Source organism: Capra hircus, chromosome 18 (genome assembly GCF_001704415.2).
Source record: "Capra hircus breed San Clemente chromosome 18, ASM170441v1, whole genome shotgun sequence".
NCBI classification, from domain to species: Eukaryota; Metazoa; Chordata; class Mammalia; order Artiodactyla; family Bovidae; genus Capra; species Capra hircus.
This window is the reverse complement of record NC_030825.1, coordinates 9778888-9800654: the sequence shown is the minus strand read 5'-3', so window position 1 is coordinate 9800654 and position 21767 is coordinate 9778888. Positions and strand designations below refer to the sequence as shown.

At 44.5% G+C, this 21767-nt stretch overlaps 1 protein-coding gene across 1 annotated transcript in view; it reads right to left on the bottom strand.

The window, feature by feature from the left end:
- The window catches only part of PLCG2 (phospholipase C gamma 2), a 157704-nt gene continuing 137220 nt past the window's right edge, over nt 1284-21767 (bottom strand). The window contains exons 31-33 of the mRNA XM_018061765.1: nt 18766-18854; nt 6090-6274; nt 1284-5496 (exon numbers count right to left, since the gene is read on the bottom strand). Of these exons, the coding sequence (XP_017917254.1) occupies nt 5454-5496; nt 6090-6274; nt 18766-18854 (317 nt within the window). The 3' untranslated portion in view covers nt 1284-5453. The remainder of the gene's footprint in view (nt 5497-6089; nt 6275-18765; nt 18855-21767) is intronic.

Here is a 21767-nt window from a genome sequence, read left to right as displayed (position 1 = left end):
TTTAATTTGCCTATCAGCCATTTGGATGTACTCTTGTGAGGTGGTTGTTCATGGAATACCTTTTACCCTAAAGGATTATCTTAGTGACTTGGAGGGGTGGAGTCACATTTTCAATGAGATTCTTTGTCAGATAAGTGTATTGGAAATTCTTCTTCCACCCTGTGGCTTGCTTTTCTATTATCCTCACTGTATCTCTTGATGAACAGCAGTCGTGAACTCCAGCAGAGTGTAGTTTCGCTGCCTTCCTTGCCAGGTGAAGCCTTTGGTGTTTTGTTGAAACAACTTTTCCCTACTGTAAGGTTGTGATACTGTTTGATCTTTCACCTCTTGATCTGTAATCTAACTTTGGTTGATATTTGCTTGTGGCATAAGGTCAGGGTCAGATTTCTGTTGGTCAGATGCCTGTTGGTGATGTTAAAATAAATTTGTTCAACAGATTAAAAAAAAAAAAAAACTAGGAAAACTGGTTAATACTCAGAGCCAGTGACCATTGTCTTCACTGGACACAATCTGGGTTTCTAGGGATAAGAATCATCTGAATGTCTCACAATGAAAGGTGTAGAATCAGATAATCAAGACCACCAGGTAGCCTAACTGCGTGTTCTTCTTTGTTTTCTCCTTTGAACCAGTTATGACATTTTAATCATTCCATGGTTAATGAAGGGGTTAAATAAAATTTCAGACAGGTGTTCACTTAGTATCTTTATAAGAGTTATGACTTTATCCTTTTTTAAAAAGTCATCTTTCAGCAGTTTTAATTCATCCTTTGTTTTTCACTCCTCTCCGTGTCTCTTCTACCGCAGGAGTTTGTCATAGACTCAGGGTTTTGGGCCGGGGTGACTAGTCCAGTCATCAGAGGATGAGGATTGGGGTGGGGAGCTCTAGGATGCACAGTGCGGCTTCCTGTGCACAGGACTTGATGACAGGAAAATACAATGATTGACAGTTCCGGCGTGCCCTGGTGCTTAGTTGAGAAACACGGGTGTTCTTCCCAGCATCATTGCGTGACGAGCACAAAGCATTCTTCCAAAGACCAACAAACTGCAGAGTAGTCATGGATTAATTTTAGAAGCTTGGGTTTCTGCATGGAGTGAGGTTTTGCTTAAAGTAAGAAAGACTAGTAACTGAGGGAAAAAAGAGAGGATAGAAAAACATTATTATTTTTTAAAATGGTAACTGTGTCATCACTGGCAGACCTATATCCTAGTTTATAGAAGAACAACAAATGTGAATAGTTTTTAACAACAAACAACAAAAAGTGATTCCAGACAGACTGCTAGTAATCTATTGAATGAGACAAATTTTATTTTTTTTAAATGTGATACAGCCATTTAATTCTCACATTAATAACAGCCAACATTTGTGTGATACATTCACATGATTCTCTGTGTACACACAAGCACACACTATTTATATAAAAAATAAATTAAGCTTTAATAACAAACACACGTTTACAAGTGCAGCTTTTTAAAGCCTATTGAGAAATAAGTATGGACATTTCTGAGACAGGATCACCATGGAACTGGTTCTTCAGAAAGAAAATATTTTGAGAATGAAAAGCCTGACACAAAATCACTGAGTAGTTTTCAAATGCCAGTTTTATAATTTTGCATATTTCTTAATCTAATGATCAGCTTTCTGTTGGTAAGAATATAGCTTTTAGGGTTGTCTCCAAAAAGTTGGATATCACCTATATGGGAAAGTTCAGCTACACTTCTAGAAATTAAAAGAACTAGAGCCCCCTTTAACCATCCTTCTTAAGTCCAAATAAAACTCACCCTTAGTGGCCCTGGATCAGTCTTAAAATTTTATGCTCAGAGACCTCCTGACTTTGGAAAACTCGTGGGTCCCCTTACACATTTCTACATTAATGTCTAATAATTTCATCCTGAATAGTTGCAGAGGTGCGCACGGTACATGGTAGATACTGCATCTTCCGGTAAAATATTTCCATTTCCCTTTAAATTTAGCCAAAGGTTCTAAGTGCAATTGGTGATAGACACTATCATCCTTTCAAAAAATTCTACAAACAAGGGAATTTTTAATGGTAGGAAATGCCACATTTTTTTTTACTCATTGAATTTATATTTTTATTCTACTTTATAAAATTGTAGCTTAATTATCCTTGGCTTATATATTATTTAGCTGCATATCTGTAACAAAATCACACATCATCCTACCTACACAATCATTTAAAAAGGCTCCACATATTCTAAATTTCTTCTGAACTCAGCTTGTTTAATAAACAGAGTACACATTTAATAAAGAACTAACAGTAAAATTCCACTGGCAATGTAATGAGTCAAAGAAGGCTTCTACTTTGGTTCTTTACTCTCTGTGTAGATTACTATTATCTTTGGTAGAATGGCAATGGTACAGTATCAATTCTATTCTCCGTTTTAAGTTTTACAAATGGAAATGCTAATGATCCTTTTTCACACAGACAACTGAGAACAGAAGGAGTTAAAATACTCAGAAATCTGGGTATTCCTTCAGTTTTGTTGAAAGCAAGGAACTGGAAACCACCAGCACCGGAGGAGGACCTGTTAAGAGGCTTGCACTTTCCAGACACTATACTTTGAAATTGTACCTTGAGTCCTGCTCTATAGTAAGACTGAATGTGGGGAGAAGACCTACTTCCTTCTGTAAGGGGGAAAAAGGGCATTTTCTCATGCTGATGAATCTCTGGATAGAGTGCAACAGGCAGTTGAGGATCTGAAAATTGATCCCCTGAAAAAAAGAGTCTGTGACTCCTTAGAAAGCTCTGATAGACTGCTAGGGGTAAGGCTGGCCCAGTTTAAAAACCACTGGCCTTGGCTTAAGTTCAGATCCAACTACATTGTAAAGCATATAAATGATTAGATCATGTCACTGTCTTTAATAGAGAAGCAGGTCCTCAAATGTGTTCCTGTAAGATGTTTCTTGGCAAAAGGGTTCTCAGATCAAACTTAGGAAATGTGATAGTCTAACCCTCTTCAGTGTGCACGTTAGAATAGGCAAGTTAACAGCAGAGAAATTAACTTTCTCCAACCTAAATTTCCCAAACTCAAATGATCTAACCAGCTTCATCTATTTCGTTTTCCATGTAATAGCTAATGTTCACCATTTCCCTTATTCAGTAGAATACAGACAGTTGTGCACATAGGCAGTCGCGGGCTGACTCCATCAGTGTTGCTGCCGTCTTTCACAGTGTTCCTGTCACTCTTCTGCTTGATCTGAATCGGCTGTGCTCTTTACGTGGCTGTGAAAGCACAGTCTCAGCGAGGTGTTTATACTCAGGTTACGTGGCTTCCAGGCAGACTCAGGCAAGAGCAGCGATGTCATCTGTGCCCCTCTTTCTCTCTGTGTGCCTCCTCACGGAGAGACTCCTAACACCAACATGACCGGATTCATGTGTTACCCAATTATGGGGAGAATGGTGGTACCAAGGCAAATACTCTGTGATGCTGAATCAACATCACTGGAGCACCTGAGAGGAGGAGCCAATCTTTCAGGGCGAGGGCTCTTCTCAGTGCCCCTGAGAATGTCAGCACCCCCCTCAGCTGCTCTGCTCCACTCCACTCTGCGAGGATGTGGCTGGGTGTGGATTCTACAGCACAGCAGCTGAACAGATGCTGAGCCTTCTGACTTCTACGTTGCTACTTCGTCATTCCTTTGACAAAGTAGCAGATAAATGCATTTTAAGCGGAAGGGGGATCCAGGTCTTAGCTTTTGAGCTTTTAAATGGAGTGAAGTGGGAAAGTGTTGTGTCCTCTACACACCCCAGGCTGCAAATAGGTAATGCCATCGACACCTGAGCTTGTAGGGAAAGTGATGGAGCCAAAAGCAGCTTGAGCTGAGGCTCCGCCGGCTGCCTGGCCAACAGCTAATAGGACACTGGCCACTATGGCTGCCCTGCAGTGCTCAGCTCACTGCCTTTTTCATCTGAGCTTTCTTGAAAGGTGCTTTGAACATTTTTACCACCAGGAATACTCGTCCCTCGGTTGCCAATGCCAAATAAGCTAGCAGCTTCGACTCGGGAATAACGAAGTTAATGAAGAGCCCCACCTTGGTCAGTCCGCTATCGGGTGTGCCCTCCTGGCTTCATGAGAGAGAAATGCATTTCTTCAGAAGCACGTGGAGAGGTTCCGTGAGACCAGGATAATGGCTATTTTTTCCCTTAACATTTTAAAGACATGGTCTCCCCTGACTTTACTGCTGGCTGTGTGGAAGTTCTCAGTAAATTTGTGTGGAATGGAGGGAGGGGGTCTTCTGATCACACAGAGCGTGGCTGGCTTTAATGGACTCTTCCAATGACACAGGCATGCTAAGCTCAGGACAATAAGGGGAGTGGGTTTCTAGGACCCAGTTCCATCCAAGTAAAGCTACCAGGCTGACTGCTAGTTTGTTCCTCCCAGCACAATCACTTTTTCCCCATAGGTAAACCTCTTTTCTCCTAAGTCAGTTCTCAATTCATTCTGTGTGGTGCCTCTACTGACCGCCCCCGCCCCCAGCCCACTACTATCCTCACTTTGAAAAAGCCTTCCTAAAGCATCACATGTACAAATCAGTAAATAGCATCCCAGGATGTAGACGAGTATCACCTTGTCCTTGGTGGCTCTGCCCCTTCGGGAGTGGCTGCACCTGAGATTTTCTGTCGTTCCCTAAAGCTTAGCTCACTGCTCCAGGAAACTGTGACATCCAGGAAGCCCACCCTGTCTCACCCCGTTTGAGCAGTGAGTGAGCCCACGGCCCCGTGGCTGTGCAGACCAGGGAGTGAACAGGCCGGTGGGGCTAAGAAGCTGGCCAAGCCTTCACGGGGCTCTGCTCTCTGATAGGCCTGTAAGTCAGAGAGCTCCCAGATTGCCACCCTTGACCCCACTCACCCAGCAAGTCCCTGTCCTAATGAACAGCCCACCCTACCCCTCATGTGCAGCTGCAGGCGGGTCCAGCCGCTAGAGGGAGTTCAGGTGCTCTGAGCTGGGGCAGGACCGGGGCTCCTCTCCAGGCCTGGTGAAGTCCGAGGCCTTCAGTGTGCGATCGTTTGCCTTTTAGTTCAGATCTTTTCAGAATCTAATGAATTAGTTCCTTACAGACCCGGCTCATCTTCTGTAGAAGTCAGTTACCTGGGTCTTTAGAGGCCAGAGAAGGAATCCTGCTCACTCTACAGGTCGTGCACAGAAGGTCACTGATCGAGTTTCACTACATTTATTCAGGGAGGTTTGGAACGTGAGAGGCCTCATGTGAGCACATTTTGGGGTCCTCTTTAGAGACGGTAAGTTAAGAAAGTGTCCAAGATGAAAAGGTTACCCCAACTCATGCCAATTGGGTCATCTTCAGGTTTGTCATCTTGGTGACAGGCTGGAGGAGTGACGACCTCACACGTGAGGATGTTCCCAGGGTCTGAACAGAGCACGTGCTCCTCCATGCAAACTCACATGCATACACAACATGCTTAGACATGGACCCAGCTTCTATGAGTAAAACTTGCTGTTGCTGACTCTCTTCTCTCTTAACCTGAAACAAAACAGATTTCACTGTCATCCATTAGCCTAGGACTCAGGGATACATGGCAGAGTTGGGGAAGTGGACCCCAGGCAAGAAACCTCTACAGATCTGTCTCCTCACTGGTCTTTGTCCTGGGGTCCCTGCTGTTGTGCAGGAGTCAAGATGAAATGAGAACAACATGCAGAAGGCATCTCCATGCTGTGTCCAGGGAGGCCACTGCTGACACCTTCTTGGAGATAGTTTTGGCGGAACAGGACTCTGGCATACCTGGCCGCCTGTCCTTACGTGTCTGCAGCACACCTCACGGCACCCCTTGTTGGAAGTGGGAGATTTTGCTTTAATTTAGGACCCTGGACGAGCCCAGGCTTGGGAGGCGAGAAGGGCTCCTTAAACGGTAGGGGTCGTTGCTTATTTTCACTCTTACCTGGGCATGCTCAGGAGGACAGTTCAGCTCAGGGAAGGTGTAGATCCTTGAGCTCTTAGTATAAGTAATTGATGGAGCCAAAAGAAGAGGGGTCAGGGCTCAGGCTTTCTGAAAGGGGAGGCTTGCCATCCGCCCTGGCCCAGACCTGACCTCACAGTGGCTGCAGGGTGTGACCCACCTGCGGTTGCACTTCTCCTGGTACAGCTGCAGCTGGTTCTCGTTGACGTTGAATTCTCTGACCAGGGCATCGCGGTTGGCGCTGCGCAGGTTCTGGTGGGTGTCGTACAGGAAGAGCTGGTTGTTCAGTTCTTCTTGCCGCCTCCGCAGCTGGCGGCAGGAGGAATACAGCTCCTCTTCGCTCTCCTGGAGAACAGAGGGGACGACAGCCATGAGGGACGTGCCGCCTGGAGGGGAAACTGCAGGGAGCACGGGGCAGACCCAATCGTCTGCTGGGATCTTCCCAGAAGAGCCAGGGCCTATCTTATTCAAAGCAAAAAATGGTGCTTTTAAAGATCTCTAAATTTGGAAAACTCAGCAGTGGCCACACAACTGGAAAAGGTCAGTTTTCATTCCAATCCCAAAGAAAGGCAATGCCAAAGAATGCTCAAACTACCGCACAACTGCACTCATCTCACACGCTAGTAAAGTAATGCTCAAAATTCTCCAAGCCAGGCTTCAGCAATACGTGAACCGTGAACTTCCAGATGTTCAAGCTGGTTTTAGAAAAGGCAGCGGAACCAGAGATCAAATTGCCAACATCCACTGGATCATGGAAAAAGCAAGAGAGTTCCAGAAAAACATCTATTTCTGCTTTACTGACTATGCCAAAGCCTTTGACTGTGTGGATCACAATAAACTGTGGAAAATTCTGAAAGAGATGGGAACACTAGACCACCTGACCTGCCTCTTGAGAAACCTATATGCAGGTCAGGAAGCAACAGTTAGAACTGGACATGGAACAACAGACTGGTTCCAAATAGGAAAAGGAGTACATCAAGGCTGTATATTGTCACCCTGCTTATTTAACTTATATGCAGAGTACATCATGAGAAATGCTGGGCTGGAAGAAACACAAGCTGGAATCAAGATTGCCGGGAGAAATATCAATAACCTCAGATATGCAGATGACACCACCCTTATGGCAGAAAGTGAAGAGGAACTAAAAAGCCTCTTGATGAAAGTGAAAGAGGAGAGCGAAAAAGTTGGCTTAAAGCTCAACATTCAGAAAACGAAGATCATGCTATCTGGTCCCATCACTTCATGGGAAATAGATGGGGAAACAGTGGAAACAGTGTAAGACTTTATTTTGGGGGGCTCCAAAATCACTGCAGATGGTGATTGCAGCCATGAAATTAAAAGATGCTTACTTCTTGGAAGGGAAGTTATGACCAACCTAGATAGCATATTCAAAAGCAGAGACATTACTTTGCCAACAAAGGTCCATCTAGTCAAGGCTATGGTTTTTCCTGTGGTTATGTATGGATGTGAAAGTTTGGACTGTGAAGAAAGCTGAGCGCCAAAGAATCGATGCTTTTGAACTGTGGTGGTGGAGAAGACTCTTGAGAGTCCCTTGGACTGCAAGGAGATCCAACCAGTCTATCCTAAAGGAGATCAGTCCTGGGTGTTCTTTGGAAGGACTGATGCTAAAGCTGAAACTCCAATACTTTGGCCACCTCATGTGAAGAGTTGACTCATTGGAAAAGACTCTGATGCTGGGAGGGATTGGGGGCAGGAGGAGAAGGGGACGACAGAGGATGAGATGGCTGGATGGCATCACCGACTCGATGGACATGAGTTTGGGTGAACTCCGGGAGTTGGTGATGGACAGGGAGGCCTGGCGTGCTGCAATTCATGGGGTTGCAAAGTGTCGGACACGACTGAGTGACCGAACTGAAGGGATGGCTACTCAGGAGGTCGGCCTAGTGCTGTTCCCACCGATGCAGCGGACCAAGTGAGAGACTCCAGTGCCTCCAAAGCGTGCGTGGATATACACAGGTCAGCTTCTGCTGATGCTTATTTCTACAACAAGTGGACTCTGACCATACAGTGGCCTGAAATATTTTTCCCAGGTTAACAACCGAACAGACTGCCGTGGGCATCCCCCCAAGCAAACAGGCAGAACTCTAACTTTGGAGGCTGGGAGAGCGAGGGTGAAAGTTATTCTGGCCACTGGCAAAGGTGCAGTGGAATAAAACGCCAACTGCCTTTGCACAAGGGGTGAAGGTAAATGGCCAGTCCCTACTCCCTGATGCAGCGCACCGAGTGAGGCACTGAGAAGAGTCAGTGGCGACTCTGCCTAAGTGTCTACTCTTCCTCAGAGACTGCAGTCTTCCTTCCTGCTAACCCTAAAGCGGAACAGAGCCAGAGCCACACTGACGCCGCAACACTCAGCCACGGATGGGCCCCTTCACCTTCTCTCCGCCTGCAGGAAACAGCTTCTTTTGATCTCACAGATGTAATGACTGCCTGATCTGTTGGTCAAAAATCCATCTTTTCTGCTAACGCTTATATAGTCAGAGGCCTTCGTCTCTGTTTCTGAATCCCAAAGGATTTACAGATGTTACATAATTTAGTTATTAGCAGTCCATATAAATGTGATATAACAAACATTCAGGAAAGTAAATAAAACATACATACAGTTTAGTGAGTAACTATAAAGCAAACAGCGGTGGAGCCACCAGCAAGTCAAAACGTAGAGCGTCATCCACTCTGTGAACCCCTCCCAATCAGGACTCCCTCCTTCCCTCTTAGAATTTTGTGACAATGCTTTCCTGGCTTTCTTTGGAGTCTGAGTTGTTTCCAAAAAGCTTAGCTTTTATATTCTAAGTTGACGGTTACTTCTGTTTTGCCATATATATATCTTTGTCCCCACTGTGTTCAATTGCATTCCTTCTTCCTTACTATGGTCATTCTTTTAGCAGAGTTCATTAGTAGTGAATCAAGTCTTTTTCACCTGAAAATACCTTCATTTTCCCCTCACTCTCGAATGGCAGCCCCTGGGATGGAGAACACCTAGACCCACAGCATGTCTAAGGCCTTGCGGAGGCATCACCTTAGTCTTGGCGGCTGCTGTTGTGTGTCAGCCCTTTGCAGGTAATCTATCTTTTCTACTTTTGTAATTTTCTCCCTGTCCTGATATTCTGACACTTCAGTAGAAAAACACCTATATGTGGGTCTCTATACTTCTGTGTTTATACTGGAGGATGTTTTTCTCTTTAGTGCTAGAAAATTCTCCACCCTGAATATTTCAAGTATTTTATGTTGGAGCTTCTCATTTTACCCTAATTTTTTTCCCTTTTAATACATTTCTCTTGTCTTGTTGTATCAAAGCAAATTCCCCAAACACAATCTTTACATTTATTATTTCCCTTAACTGTACCCACTCTGGAATTTCCCACTTACTAAGCTTTAAAGGTTCCCCCCACCCCACTTTCAATTTGTATGTTACAGGAATTTCATTTTCCCCCCAAACTTTAACCTTTTTATTTTGTATTGGGGTATAGGTGATTAATAATGTTGTGGTCGTTTCAGGTGAACAGCAAAGGGACTCAGCCGTACATATATTAATACATGCATCCGTTCTCCCCCAAACCTCGCTCCCGTCCAGGCTGCCACATAACATTGAGCAGAGTTCCCTGTGCTGTGTATACAATAGGCTCCAGGGATTTCTTAACTGTTCATTTCATTCCTACATGTTTTTGATTACGTTTTTTAAATGTATGTATCCACTGGGTTCTCTTTTTAAAAAGGTATTTGTTTTCACTTATTTTCAGAGTCACTGGAGTCAGTCCTCTAGCTTCCGTGCTTGCTGGCGGTGTTAGCGTTATTGTCCTTGAGTGCTAAGACGTTCCCGGGCAGGTTCACCTGGAATGGCAAGCTCCTCCCTCCCTCAGTCTGCACGCTGCCCTCTGCCCTCTCCCAGGCCCGGAAAGCTTCTGTGTCTTAACGTGTGTTGTAAGTAGGTAGCAGTTGCCTCCAGTTCTATTCAGAATGTGCCATTGCCCTGGGAAAAAAAGCTCCCGAGGAATTTTTATGAAGCCAGCACAACAAAACCTGACCCAAAACATCAGTGAATACCAGTGAGAAGGTCCTAAAGAAAATGTTAACACGTGCATCATAGAAGCTCATTCAACAATACGAGCCTCCTGTATTTCACCATGAAATTCTTTTCTCCTTCTCCTAAGTAAGCAGACACACCCTTTCTCTGCCCTGCCTCCCTTCTCCACTACGTCGTCTGCATCAGCAGCACAAGCCCGTCTTCAGAAGATGGGCTTCTCTCCTTCACCCACCAGCTCCCGACCCACCCCTCGTCACCTCACAGCCAGTGTCCTCGAATAAGTCATATGTTCCTCATCAGTGTATCATGTACTCACGTTCTGCATTTTCAGTCTTTACTAATTATATATACACGGAGTTTAAAGAGCCACTAAGAGCTACTAGGATGATTACCAAAAAAAACCCAGCTGACTCCTGGGCACCACCCCCAGCCCTTGACCCCTGCTCCCCAAGGTCAGCAGTTGTTTTTTTGGTGATTAACTCCACAGTTCTAACAGAAACAAAAACAACATGCTTACAACTGCAAGGTCTTGGTTCTCCAGGTTTTAGGGATTATCTGCGGAGAGAATGATTTAGCTATTTTCTGCACACATTCTCTTATCTTCCCCCATGGAGATAAATCCATTTAGGTTATATCAATTTATGTTCACACTGCAGTTTTATTACTAGTCCCACTTTGAACCCTTCCATCTTCTTTTACTCCTTGTTTTAGATAAGAGAGTGTGTGTGTGTGTGTGTGTGAATTTAGAGTTTAAAAATCCTTGAAATCTTATTAATAAGTTATTAATGTTATTAATAAGTTTTATCTGACCTGTGTCAAAACCTTCATGGAATTCTCTATCTCTAGTTTTCTTTTCTGTTTGTTCCCCCCTACCACCACCAATGCTTTTACCTTTTATTTTTTTTATGTTGACACTATAAACGTACAGAAAAGTTGCAGGAAGAGCTCGTTCCGTACCCTGCACCACCCAGGTCCCCAGGGTTACCATCCTGCACAACCAGAGTACAGTGGTCGAAGCTAAGAAATCAGCATTGGAGCATGCTAGTCACTGAAGCACAGGGCCTCTGCGGTTCTCACCGGCTCTCCCACGCATGGCCTTTTTCTGGTCCACGGCCCAGTCCAGGCCCCACAGCACACGCTGCTGCGGTGGCTCCCAGTCCTCCCGGCTCTGACTTTTCCCCAGGGCCCCATCCACCTTCCACTGTCCATGACCTTGACCCTTTGGAAGACTGCTAGTCACTCGCTTTGTAGAACATCCTGCATTCAAGGGTTTGCCTGCGTTTTTCTCGTGATTTGAGCTGCTGCAGCTTTGGCCCGAATGGCACAGAAGTGAGGTGCCTTCTCGGGAGGTATGTGATGTCACACATTACTGGTGGTGACACTGATCATTTTTGGTTAGCATGGTACCTGCTGGGTTCATCCACTATACAGCCTGTTTTTCTTTCCAAATAAATTTCTTAGTTCAAGGCACTTTACGTAAAGTTCCTCTCAAAGTTGAACTTTAGCATCCGCTGATAGATCTGGACAGTTGTGGTCCCATAGTGATTTTCTATTTCCCTCATCTTGCACGAACATTTTTTCAGTGTTTTTTTTTATTCTTAATGGAAGTATAGTTGATTTACAATGTTCATTTCTTCTGTATAGCAAGAGACTCAGTTATAGATGCATTCTTTTCAGTATTCTTTTCCAGTATGGTTTATCCCAGGATATTGAATTGAGTTCCCTTTGCTGTACAGCAGGACCTTGCTGTTTATCCGTCCTGCATGTAATAATTTGCATCCACTACCCTAGACTCCCAGTCCATCCTTCCTTTGCACCTTGGCAACCACAAGTCTGTTCTTTTTCTGTTTCTTAGGATCTCTTGTGCCATATTTTAGATTCCACATATAAGTGATATCGTGTGGTATTTGTCTCTTTCTGATTGACTTCACTTAGTGTGCTGATCTCCAGGTCTATCCATGTTGCTACAAATGGCATTATTTCATTTTTTTTATGGCTGAGTCATTGGAAAGACTGATGCTGAAGCTGGAACTCCAATACTTTGGCCACCTGATGCAAAAAAGTGACTTGCTGGAAAAGGCCCTGACGCTGGGAAAGATTGAAGGCAGGAGGAGAAGGGGACAAGAGAGGATGAGATGGTTGGATGGCATCACCAACTCAATGGACATGAGTTTGAGCAAGCACCGGGAGTTGGTGATGGACAGGGAGCCCTGGCGTGCTGCAGTCCATGGGTCACTAAGAGTCAGACACGACTGAGCGACTGAAATGAACTGAATATTCTGCTCCGTGTGTGTGTGTGTGTGTGTGTGTACACTACATCTTCTTTATCCATCCATGGACATTTCATTCGCTTCCATGTCTTAACTGTTGTAAATAGTGCTGCTATATGGTAAGGGTAAATGCATCTTTTGAATTAGAGTTTTGTCTGGATACATGGCTAGGAGTGGGATTGCAGGATCATATGGTAACTATTTTTAAAGTTCTTGAGGAAGCTCCGTACTGTTCTCTATAGTTGCTGGACCAGTTTACACACCCACCAACAATACAGGAGGGTTTCCTTTCCTTCACAGCCTCTCCAGCATTTACTATTTGTGGACTTTCTGATGCTCGCCATTCTGACTGGCGCGATTTGCATCTTTGTGGTTTTGATTTGCATTTCTCTAATTAGTGACGTTGAGCATCTTTTCATGTGTCTTGGTCATCTGTATGTCTTCCCTGGAGAAATGTCTATTTAGATCTTCTGCCCATTTGGTTGGGTGTTTGCTTTTATTTTTAGCTGTATGTCTCATTATTAAGCACTCACACATCCATGGGTTACAGTACAGTATCATTATTTCGCTACTCAAATTGCTCCAGCTTTGGCCTTTGAGGGATTTTGATGTGTCACCGTCCTTTCTTGATCTCTTCTCAACTCACTGAAATTTCAGTATAATCCAGGCTCACAGTTTATCTGTCCCAGCTTTCAGAGTAACTATTTGTCTACGGAGCTCTGATTTCTTCTACTGGAGAATGACGTTTAGAAAGGAAGATGTGGGTGCTTGTTGCTACTGGGGTCTCCGCTGTTCTAGAGTTTGGGTACGTATGCACATACGTATAGTTACTAATGCAAACGTGTTCATTTCTCTATACCTGTGTGTGTGTATTTTGAGTTTATACTGATACTGCTGATTTCCACCAAACAAACATTAATTTTGGAAGGGTTGGTATATATTTCTGCTTATCAGGTCAGTTTATGTCTTCCAGTAAGATTTCATGCTTTTCCACCATAGGCCCTATACTTTTCTTATTTAAATTCCGTCTACCATGTTACAGTCTTTGTCAGTATCATGAGTGACATTTCCCATCTGTCCCTACCTCCCATCCCATTTTTCCAACTGTTATTTCTAGAATACAGTGACTTAATAAACACACAACAAATAAACAAGTCTCCTTAAAACTGGGGTCCTTCTTTAAAACTATACAGCCACAGTTTGTGAGCAGGAAATTTTATCTCTTCACCACACTTTATATTGTGTCTTTTAATTGGTTACATTTGCTGTATCTAAAGGCATTATTTTGCTCTCTCTGTTGCTATCTATGCTAGTGATAAACCATCCTTACATTATCATCCTTGCATTCTTTACTTGTAATATATTGTTCTTCCAGTAAATAGTTGGAAACTACTTACTAATTTTTTTTAGAATTTTAGTCTGTATTCATAACTGACATTGATCTATGGGTGGAGGAGGAAGCATACTATTTCCAGTTTTGATGTGAAAGTTCTACAACTTCAAGACAAGCTAACGGCAGCACTTCTGGTTTTCTGTTGACTTCAGCAGATTAAAATTGGAATTGTGTTATTTAAACCCAGATTGAATACAGCTCTAACACCATCTACTACCTGATAGATGCTTTATTACCCTTCAGGCGTTTTCGATAGGACTTAGTAGCCAAGGTCTCTACTGCTTCCTGACACAATTTTAGCCCATTCTTCAAGGCAGTCACCCATTTGCCCTAGGTTTTCAAACTTACTTATCTTACTCTTTGGGGCTCCGTCTCCTTTTCAATATTTACTGCTGTATGTTTTTGCCCTTACTTTCTTCCTTTTTATTAAGCAGGCGAAGGGTTTATTTAATCGAGCTTTTCAACGAATCAGCATTTGTTTCATTCAGTTGACGTATCTTTACTCTTTTTTTCTTTCAAATAAATACTCAGTCTCTATGCAGTTTCAAGGCAAGGACTTTCCTAAATATACTTATGGCATGAAATGTTTTTACTACTTTTGTGTAATCTACTTGATTTACTTCATCTCAGAATTCCTTATTTTCAAATAGGGAATATTTTGACCCTCTGATTTCCATCTTATTATCTTTCCAACTTTATCAGGTTATAATTTATTCAGGTTTTGTGACCAAGAACTCAATCAAGTTTGAGAAACAGAAGACAACAATGCACATCGCCCACGTGTAGGGCCTAAGTGTGTCTCTCTTAAATCTAACTTGTTAGTCATTAGTTTGAGCATCTGTCCTTGGCGATTTTTTTTTATATACCAGACATCCAAATTCTGAAAGCTGTTTTCAGTCGGGTAAACGTTTTTATCGTATGAGCTTTCGTTTTCTATGTTTAACACAGTAATGGTGGTTTCTAATCAAACATCTGTGACTTGTGCATCCTTTTTGTAAACATTCTGTCCTTATATATTGTCCCTCTCAATGCCCTTTAGCACTTCCTCCCTTAAAGTCTACTTGGCATTAACTTTTTCTTCACAGTTTTTCCCAGTAACTCTTCATTCTTATTTGTTTGGGGTTTTTTTGGGGGGGAGGGGGGAAGGTAACCTTTTTTTAGACTGACTTCTTTTAAACATCGCCCTGCTCCATTTCTTTGCTTCTTCTGTAATAGAATCCATTCACCTAATCAAAGATGTTATATCCATTCCATTTTAATTATTATATTTTTCTTTAATTTATTTCATCCTTTTGTATAATTTTTACTCTCTTGGTCAAGTTTCTATTTTTTTTTTCCTCCTTTGCTTTTCAATTCTTATAATGGTTGCTTTCAGTTTCTTAACATTTCCTTTGTACATCACAATATCAGAATTAACTTTCCCCGGCCAGGATGCTTTCTCTGCCTACTGACCTCACAGGCATAAATGCTAAAACCTTTTAGGATGGCTGTATTTTAATTCCTGGGTGTTGCTGATACATTTGATTATTTTCGGTTCTAGGATATCATGAAATCAAGCTCTCTCTCGAGTGGGACGCACACTGTGTCGGAAACATCACATGTCCACAGGATCTGTCTCTATTGCCTTGATGTGTCCAGAGTGTAGCACCCCCTGCTCATCCTCTAGGAGTGTGCACCCCGTTAGCACTTTTCCAGGGGGTACATGTGAATCCACACATCTGCTCCAGCTGAGCCTCAGCGGGAAGCACAGATCCTGGTCTTTCCAACCAGGCCACCCACCCCTGTACCTTTGCTCCAGCCAGCCCAGTCCACCCGGAGATCCATCCTAAAAGGTCCCGGGGTGGCCAGTTTTCTCAAGCACACCCTCCAGCTACGGCCACCTTGCCCATCGATGAGGATTAGGGTGACTGTTCAAGGTTCCACACTGTCTCATGCCCATGCTTCCGAATCTCACACGTTTAGCTCACTTGAGTAAAAGAGGCCCTTTTCAATCAACAGCAGGATTGGAGATCATACAACTGAAAAGAAACTATTCCAGAGAACAAGTTGACATGGATCCAAAAATATATGGTCTTTTCCCTGCCCATGGCCCCCCGCCCCGCCCCCGAGCTGTTATTCCATTACAAAGAGCTAGCCTCAGGAAATAATTTTTACTCAATGATATATGAAGATCTTCATTATTTATAAAGTAAAAAAGAAAAGTACAAAACAATGTACCTGTCCATCAGTGGGAGAAAGGCTAAATGAATTAAGGACTTCTACCCGATGAAATAGGGATTTAATGGCTTTGACAATCATAGTAACATGGAAAATTTATTAGCATCATTTGTGAAGTGGAAGAAGGGCACATATTCATACATATTATATGAATCCAACTATGAAAATATCATGTGCAAAAAATTGGCCAGGCAAAGGAAGGACACCAGAATGCCAACAGTAGTGATGTGCAGGTGGTTTGCGGCTTTCCCAACATCCCCCTTTCTTCCTTTCCCTACTTGTCAAATCAAACATCAGAGGTAATAAAACGGTGTTAGAAATACTTTTTGTGAACCATGCATACAGCTAACAGAGTAACAGAACTGACACGTGCTTGTGACAGGTAAACGGCTTCTTCAGAAAGGGCTCAGCGTGCTCACTGACGGTCTCCTGGGGCTTTCAACTCCTAACCTCAGCCAGCGTCTCATGAGTGAACTCCGTCTCAGCTCTGCCGGGTCAATCATTTGCTCAGACAAAGCTTTTTAGACCTTGGGCACCCAGAATGCCCAGGTCTCCCAAACACACCCCTCGTCACAGTGCGGGCGGAGACACCCAACGGTGCCTGTGAGTGCCTTACCACCAGGTGACATATGGAGTTAAAAGCTCGGGAACCCGCAGCAGCGATGAAACCCGCACCTTCTCAGACAGCTCTTCCCTGGGAACCCCACGCAATGCCCCTTCTCCCCCTGCTCCCTTCTCAGGGACCTCCCCAACAGAAGCTTCCCTCACCAAGGGTCAAACCTGAAAACACACATTTTCTTTTAAATATACTAATTTTACCTGCTGCCAGCGATGCCTGTCATTTAAATTCTTTACAATGCTTCCAGACTGTTTATGACAGCTCTGCAGAGCAGGGCGCACACAAATGCTCAACAAGGACCACCAGGAAAGGAGGGACTTGAAGACTTTCCTGTCCAAGCATTTCTACCACTTGGAATCATGAAAGGTGCCTTTTTTTTTTTTTTTTTTTGATCCATAGTTTAAGGCTCAAGTGAAAACTATAATTCTCATATAAACAGTGCTTTGACAGAGTCTAAAACACGAACACTTAAAATTTGTTTCAAAACAGAAAACCTTCCATTATCCATCCCTTTATCCTTTTCAGACAATTTCATCATCATGAGCTTATTTTATACCAACACACTGTCACTGAGGCTCTCTGGCCCTTACCTACTGTGCTTTGTATTTGCCATCCTCTTCCGTCTTGATGCTTCTAAAATGCTTTGAAGTGAAGAACTCTCAAGGTTGTAAAAACTGAACGGAAGGCAAACGGGTGTGCAGAAGGCCTGGCATTCTCTCTGAGGTTTTGCCACGTGGGCGACGGCTCTGGCTGTTCACAGGCACCCCGTCCCTGCCATCTCCCTCCCCACTGGATGTGCTCAGCTCGCCAGGCACACCTGGGAGACCGCCGCAATAAAGCAAGTCACACAAATTTTCTGGTTTCCTGGTACATAAAAGAGTCACCTTCCCACCATACTATATAGCCTATTAATTATGTCTTTAAAAAATATATACTTACCTTCATTGAAAAGACTACACTGCTTAAAAAAAAAAATGCTAACCATCATCTGAACGAGACATAGTATCAGTAGTTAACAGTCAAGATCACTGATCACCGTAACAAATAATAACAGCAAAGGAAAAATGTGAAATAAGAGAATTATCAAAATGTGACCCAGACACGGAGAGAGCAAATGCTGTGGGAAAAATGGTGCCAACAGACTTGTCACAACCCTGCAATTTGTTTAAAAACAAAAAACAAAAGTGTGATAAAACGAGGCATGCAGCACTGGCCAGGCTTACCCCAGGAGGACTGGGGTGACCGCACTCACCTGGCCCATGCTGAGGTTTGTGGGAAGAGGATGGAAGGATCCTGGGAGACTGTGGTGGCCACACGTGGGCCCTTGAGGGTTTCATTCTATAGGAGTGGCCGTCGGGAAAATTCTGAGGCTCCAGAAACACCAAGCACGCGTGTACGTGCTCAGTCACTCAGGCGTGTCCGCTGTGACCCCAGGGACTGTAGCCCACCAGGCTCCTCTCGCCACGAGACTCTCCAGGCAAGAGTACTGGAGTGGGGTGCCATGCCCTCCTCCAGGGGATCTTCCCGACCCAAGGATCAAACCCACATCTCCTGCACTGCAGGCGGGTTCTTTACCGCTGAGCTACCAGGGAAGCCCCCAGAATGACAACACACACCATAATCAAACTCAAAACCTGAACTACCCACTGCTCGGTGTTGCGTTCTTAACCTTTTGTCCGACCAACCTTATCTCATCCTCTTTCATAGTTCAAATTGGCCAAGGCCTTTCCACCAAGCCAACCCAAACTGGTTCATCAGCATAGACTGTGCATCTTCAAGGCCTTGACAAACCAACAGAACCAAGAAGGCAGGCTCCACCAAGAGCAGAAAGAACCATAAGAGGAGTGCCGCTCCCTATGGGAAGTTGACGTCTGTGAATTTCCTTCCGTAGGACAAGCCATAAAAAGACTCAATGGGACGCTTGCAGAAGGAATTACCAGAGTACCAGGTGGAGGAAAGCACGCTGGAAGGGCAAGTTTACCCAGAAGAGCATCGTCTTGCCCAGCTCTGGCTGAAATGAAAGCACGGAACTTCCAAAGAGCTTTCCTCTTTCCAACGACACAACCCTATTCACAGACCCGTCCGGCATCCTGCAAGAAGACAGGCTGCTGGAAGGGAAACCCGAGGACCTCGGAGGAAATCTGTAGCTAAAGGAATCCTCCTTTTACGGCGTGGCGCATGTGGCTAGGTAATTCTCACATGTGTTCAAAGTCCTTCAGCCACACTCAGTGGTCGTCCCCACCTCACCCCCGCCGCAGACGTGGCTCTGCGAGCCCCCACTGGTGTTTCTCCACTCACCAGGACTGGCCGCATCTCACAGAAAACCAGGAGGGACGCCAGCTCAATGTCTTCACTGTAGCCATTCTTCAGAGGCACAGATCTAAATCCTGCAGGTCAAAAAAACAAACCAGTTCACATCAGATCTCTGCTTTTCCTGCAGTACCCAGGGATCACGTGCCCAGTGCATGGAGCAGAGAGGTCAGAGCCCCGTGCTGGGGGGCTGACTTCCTTTCTGGAAGCCAGAGGTTCCCCCCAACCCCCCACCTGATGGTTGGGGAGCGGGGTTGCAGAACACAGCCTTGACTGCCAGGTCCAGCCGGAGAAATGAAGTTAGAAATGCCTGCCCCCTAGAAATGCAGTTGACTCGGAAGAATCAAAGCCCACAGAGCACTGCACACTGAATTCAGACCCTCTACAGCTGTGGTTTCAGTCCCTTACATATTCCTGAGCCCAAAAGACACAAAGGAGTAATGAATCCCCACGTCCATCTTCTTCACTCAGCCATGTACAAGGCTTGGGACGAGCGAGTGTTTTTAAAGATTTCCAGTGGGAGGAAATCTTTCCGTCCCTTGGCAGTCTGCCCTGTTGATCATCCTCCCCTAAAAGCCATTCCCTATTATTTGTAGTGAGGACCTGTGTCTGCCGGTCATTTAAATGTTTCTTTTTATTGAGGGAGAGGGTTAAGATGGGGCTGCATTCCCCACACCCCTCCGCAGTGAGTAATGTTTAAGGCAACACATCTTAAAGGTTGGTTGTTTGGCTTGTTTTGATAGAGTAGTAGAACTGAATACACAGCAGAAATTAACGTCTCATTCCCACCCACTCATACCTCTTATTACAGGAGGAACCATTGTTAACGGCTTTCCAAAATCATCTATGCAGTGTGTGTTTCCCTTAAAATCACAGAGAATAGTACCCTAACCAGCCATTCTGAATCTTACAGGTTCCACTGAACACTCTATCTTAGGGATTCACTATGTAGCCCTAGTTTGACTTGAAAGCTTTTCCTTAAATGGAAACATAGTTGATGTACAATATGATATCAGTTTCAAGAGTACTGCATAGTGATTTGACATCTGCATGTACTATGAAATGATTATCGCAGTAACTCCAGTAACCATCTGTCCCGAAGTAAGTACAGTATTACCACATTCCTTATGCTGTTACACAGTACATCCCTGTGGCTTATTAGTAAGTAGAGATTTGTGCCTTGAGAGCTTTATATTTGCCTTGTATCTACTGATTTTCTGGGACAAGCAACGCACAAAGTGCCTTCTGCCAGTCAGGTTTTGGCTTGTTTGGTGATTATCTTTCTATCTCTTAGAGAATCTTTTAGTCTGTTAGTTGATTTATCATCATTAAATAGTATCTATTGACTCTCTCTGTGTGCCACTTATGTTGAAGACACTGGCTTGCTTACATAACTTGATAGCATCTCTCCCTTTCCCTTCCCCGATTGGGTAAACTGTACTATTATTTCTGTCGACGTAGTATGTAATATTAGCATTCCATCTGTAACCATAATTCTCCCACAGAGAGGCTTAGTTTTCCTGATATTTAGCAAAAGCCAAAAAAATACAATAAGGAACGCTTGAACACCCACGACCTAAATCTTACATTAACCTTTCACTTATGCTTATCCAACCACTACTCTATCGGATGATATTTACTTCCTGTTTCAAAGAAAGATGAAGACATCTACACAGTTCTTCTTTGTCAGCATGAATCTCATGAACAAGAATTCCGTATTTGTTCAGTGTCCTTTTTGTGACGTAAAACTTATACACAATGATTTTTTTTCAATGTCCAACGCTCACCACCTCCTTACTGAACTGACCTTTTTCCATTAGATATTCTGGCTGGCTAAAACTGTCTTTTGAGATCTTCAGTACAAGCTCATGGGAACATATAATCCCTGGACTGTGCCTGTTTGAACATATCCATCCTTTGATTTTACACTTGAGTGGGCACAAAACCCTCAGGTCACACTCTTCTCGTTGAAGGATTCCGGGGGACCCTGCTCTCCTTGAATTCCGCTGCAGAGAAGTTTTCTGAACTGTTTTCCCCTTATACGTGTTGGGAATTATGCTAAGATGTGCATCACCTCTGGGTCTTGTTAAGATGCAGATGCTGACTCCAGAGGCCTGGGACGGGGCCGAGGTTCCACACCTCTACGGAGCTGGTCTCTGTGGAAGCTGTTGGTGTAGGTGTTGATCGACTGCCAGAACGCACGGCAGTGCTGAGTGCCCTGCCCACGCAGGCAGAGCAGAACGGGCCCGCCCAGTGCCCAGTGCAGGCCTCCCCGTTTGGGGCAGTCAGCTCCGCCCCCTCCCTCGGAGGGACGACTCCAGGTCCACAGACATCCTGCCACGGCCCAAGTTGCGTTGTTACCTGCAGCCCTTCAAGTGGACGGGGCTGAAAGGTGCTGGCCAGTTTCACTAGAAACTGATGCCACTGTTCTTCTGATTGACACAAGCAAGACCCGAGCGGAAAGGGAAACAGAGACACCGCTTGAAGCAGCATCAGTGTGGCTGGTCAGGCGTCGTGGCGGCCCGAGGGTGGCAGGCAGAGTAAGAATAACATGGGGTTTGAAGTCAAGACATTCCTGGGTCTGAATCCCAGGCTCTGGTCGGTCAGGTGTGTGACCCCTGAGCTGGTTAATTAACATCTCTTGGCCCCAGAGTGCTTATATTTAAAAAGCGGAAATGATAAAACTCCTTTCACAGGACTGCTGCGAGGATTAAAAGAGAGAGTTTTGAGGCGCAGAGCACAATAAATGCTGTTTTCCCTCTTTGCTGAGCTCCAGCTGGCTTAAAGGCTTAAGTGCATCCCTGGTAACAACAGGCAGGGTTTATTTTCTAGTTCAGAAGGCCCCTGAAGCCTTATGCACAAAGGTATTGTTATTCTGTGGCATGCCCTCCATGAATATGGATGTCCCAGGCAGGAGGGAGAGAGAAGGTCTTCCTGGGAGCATCTCACAGCCGGTCACATTCTGTATCATCCTTGAGATGTTCTTTGTG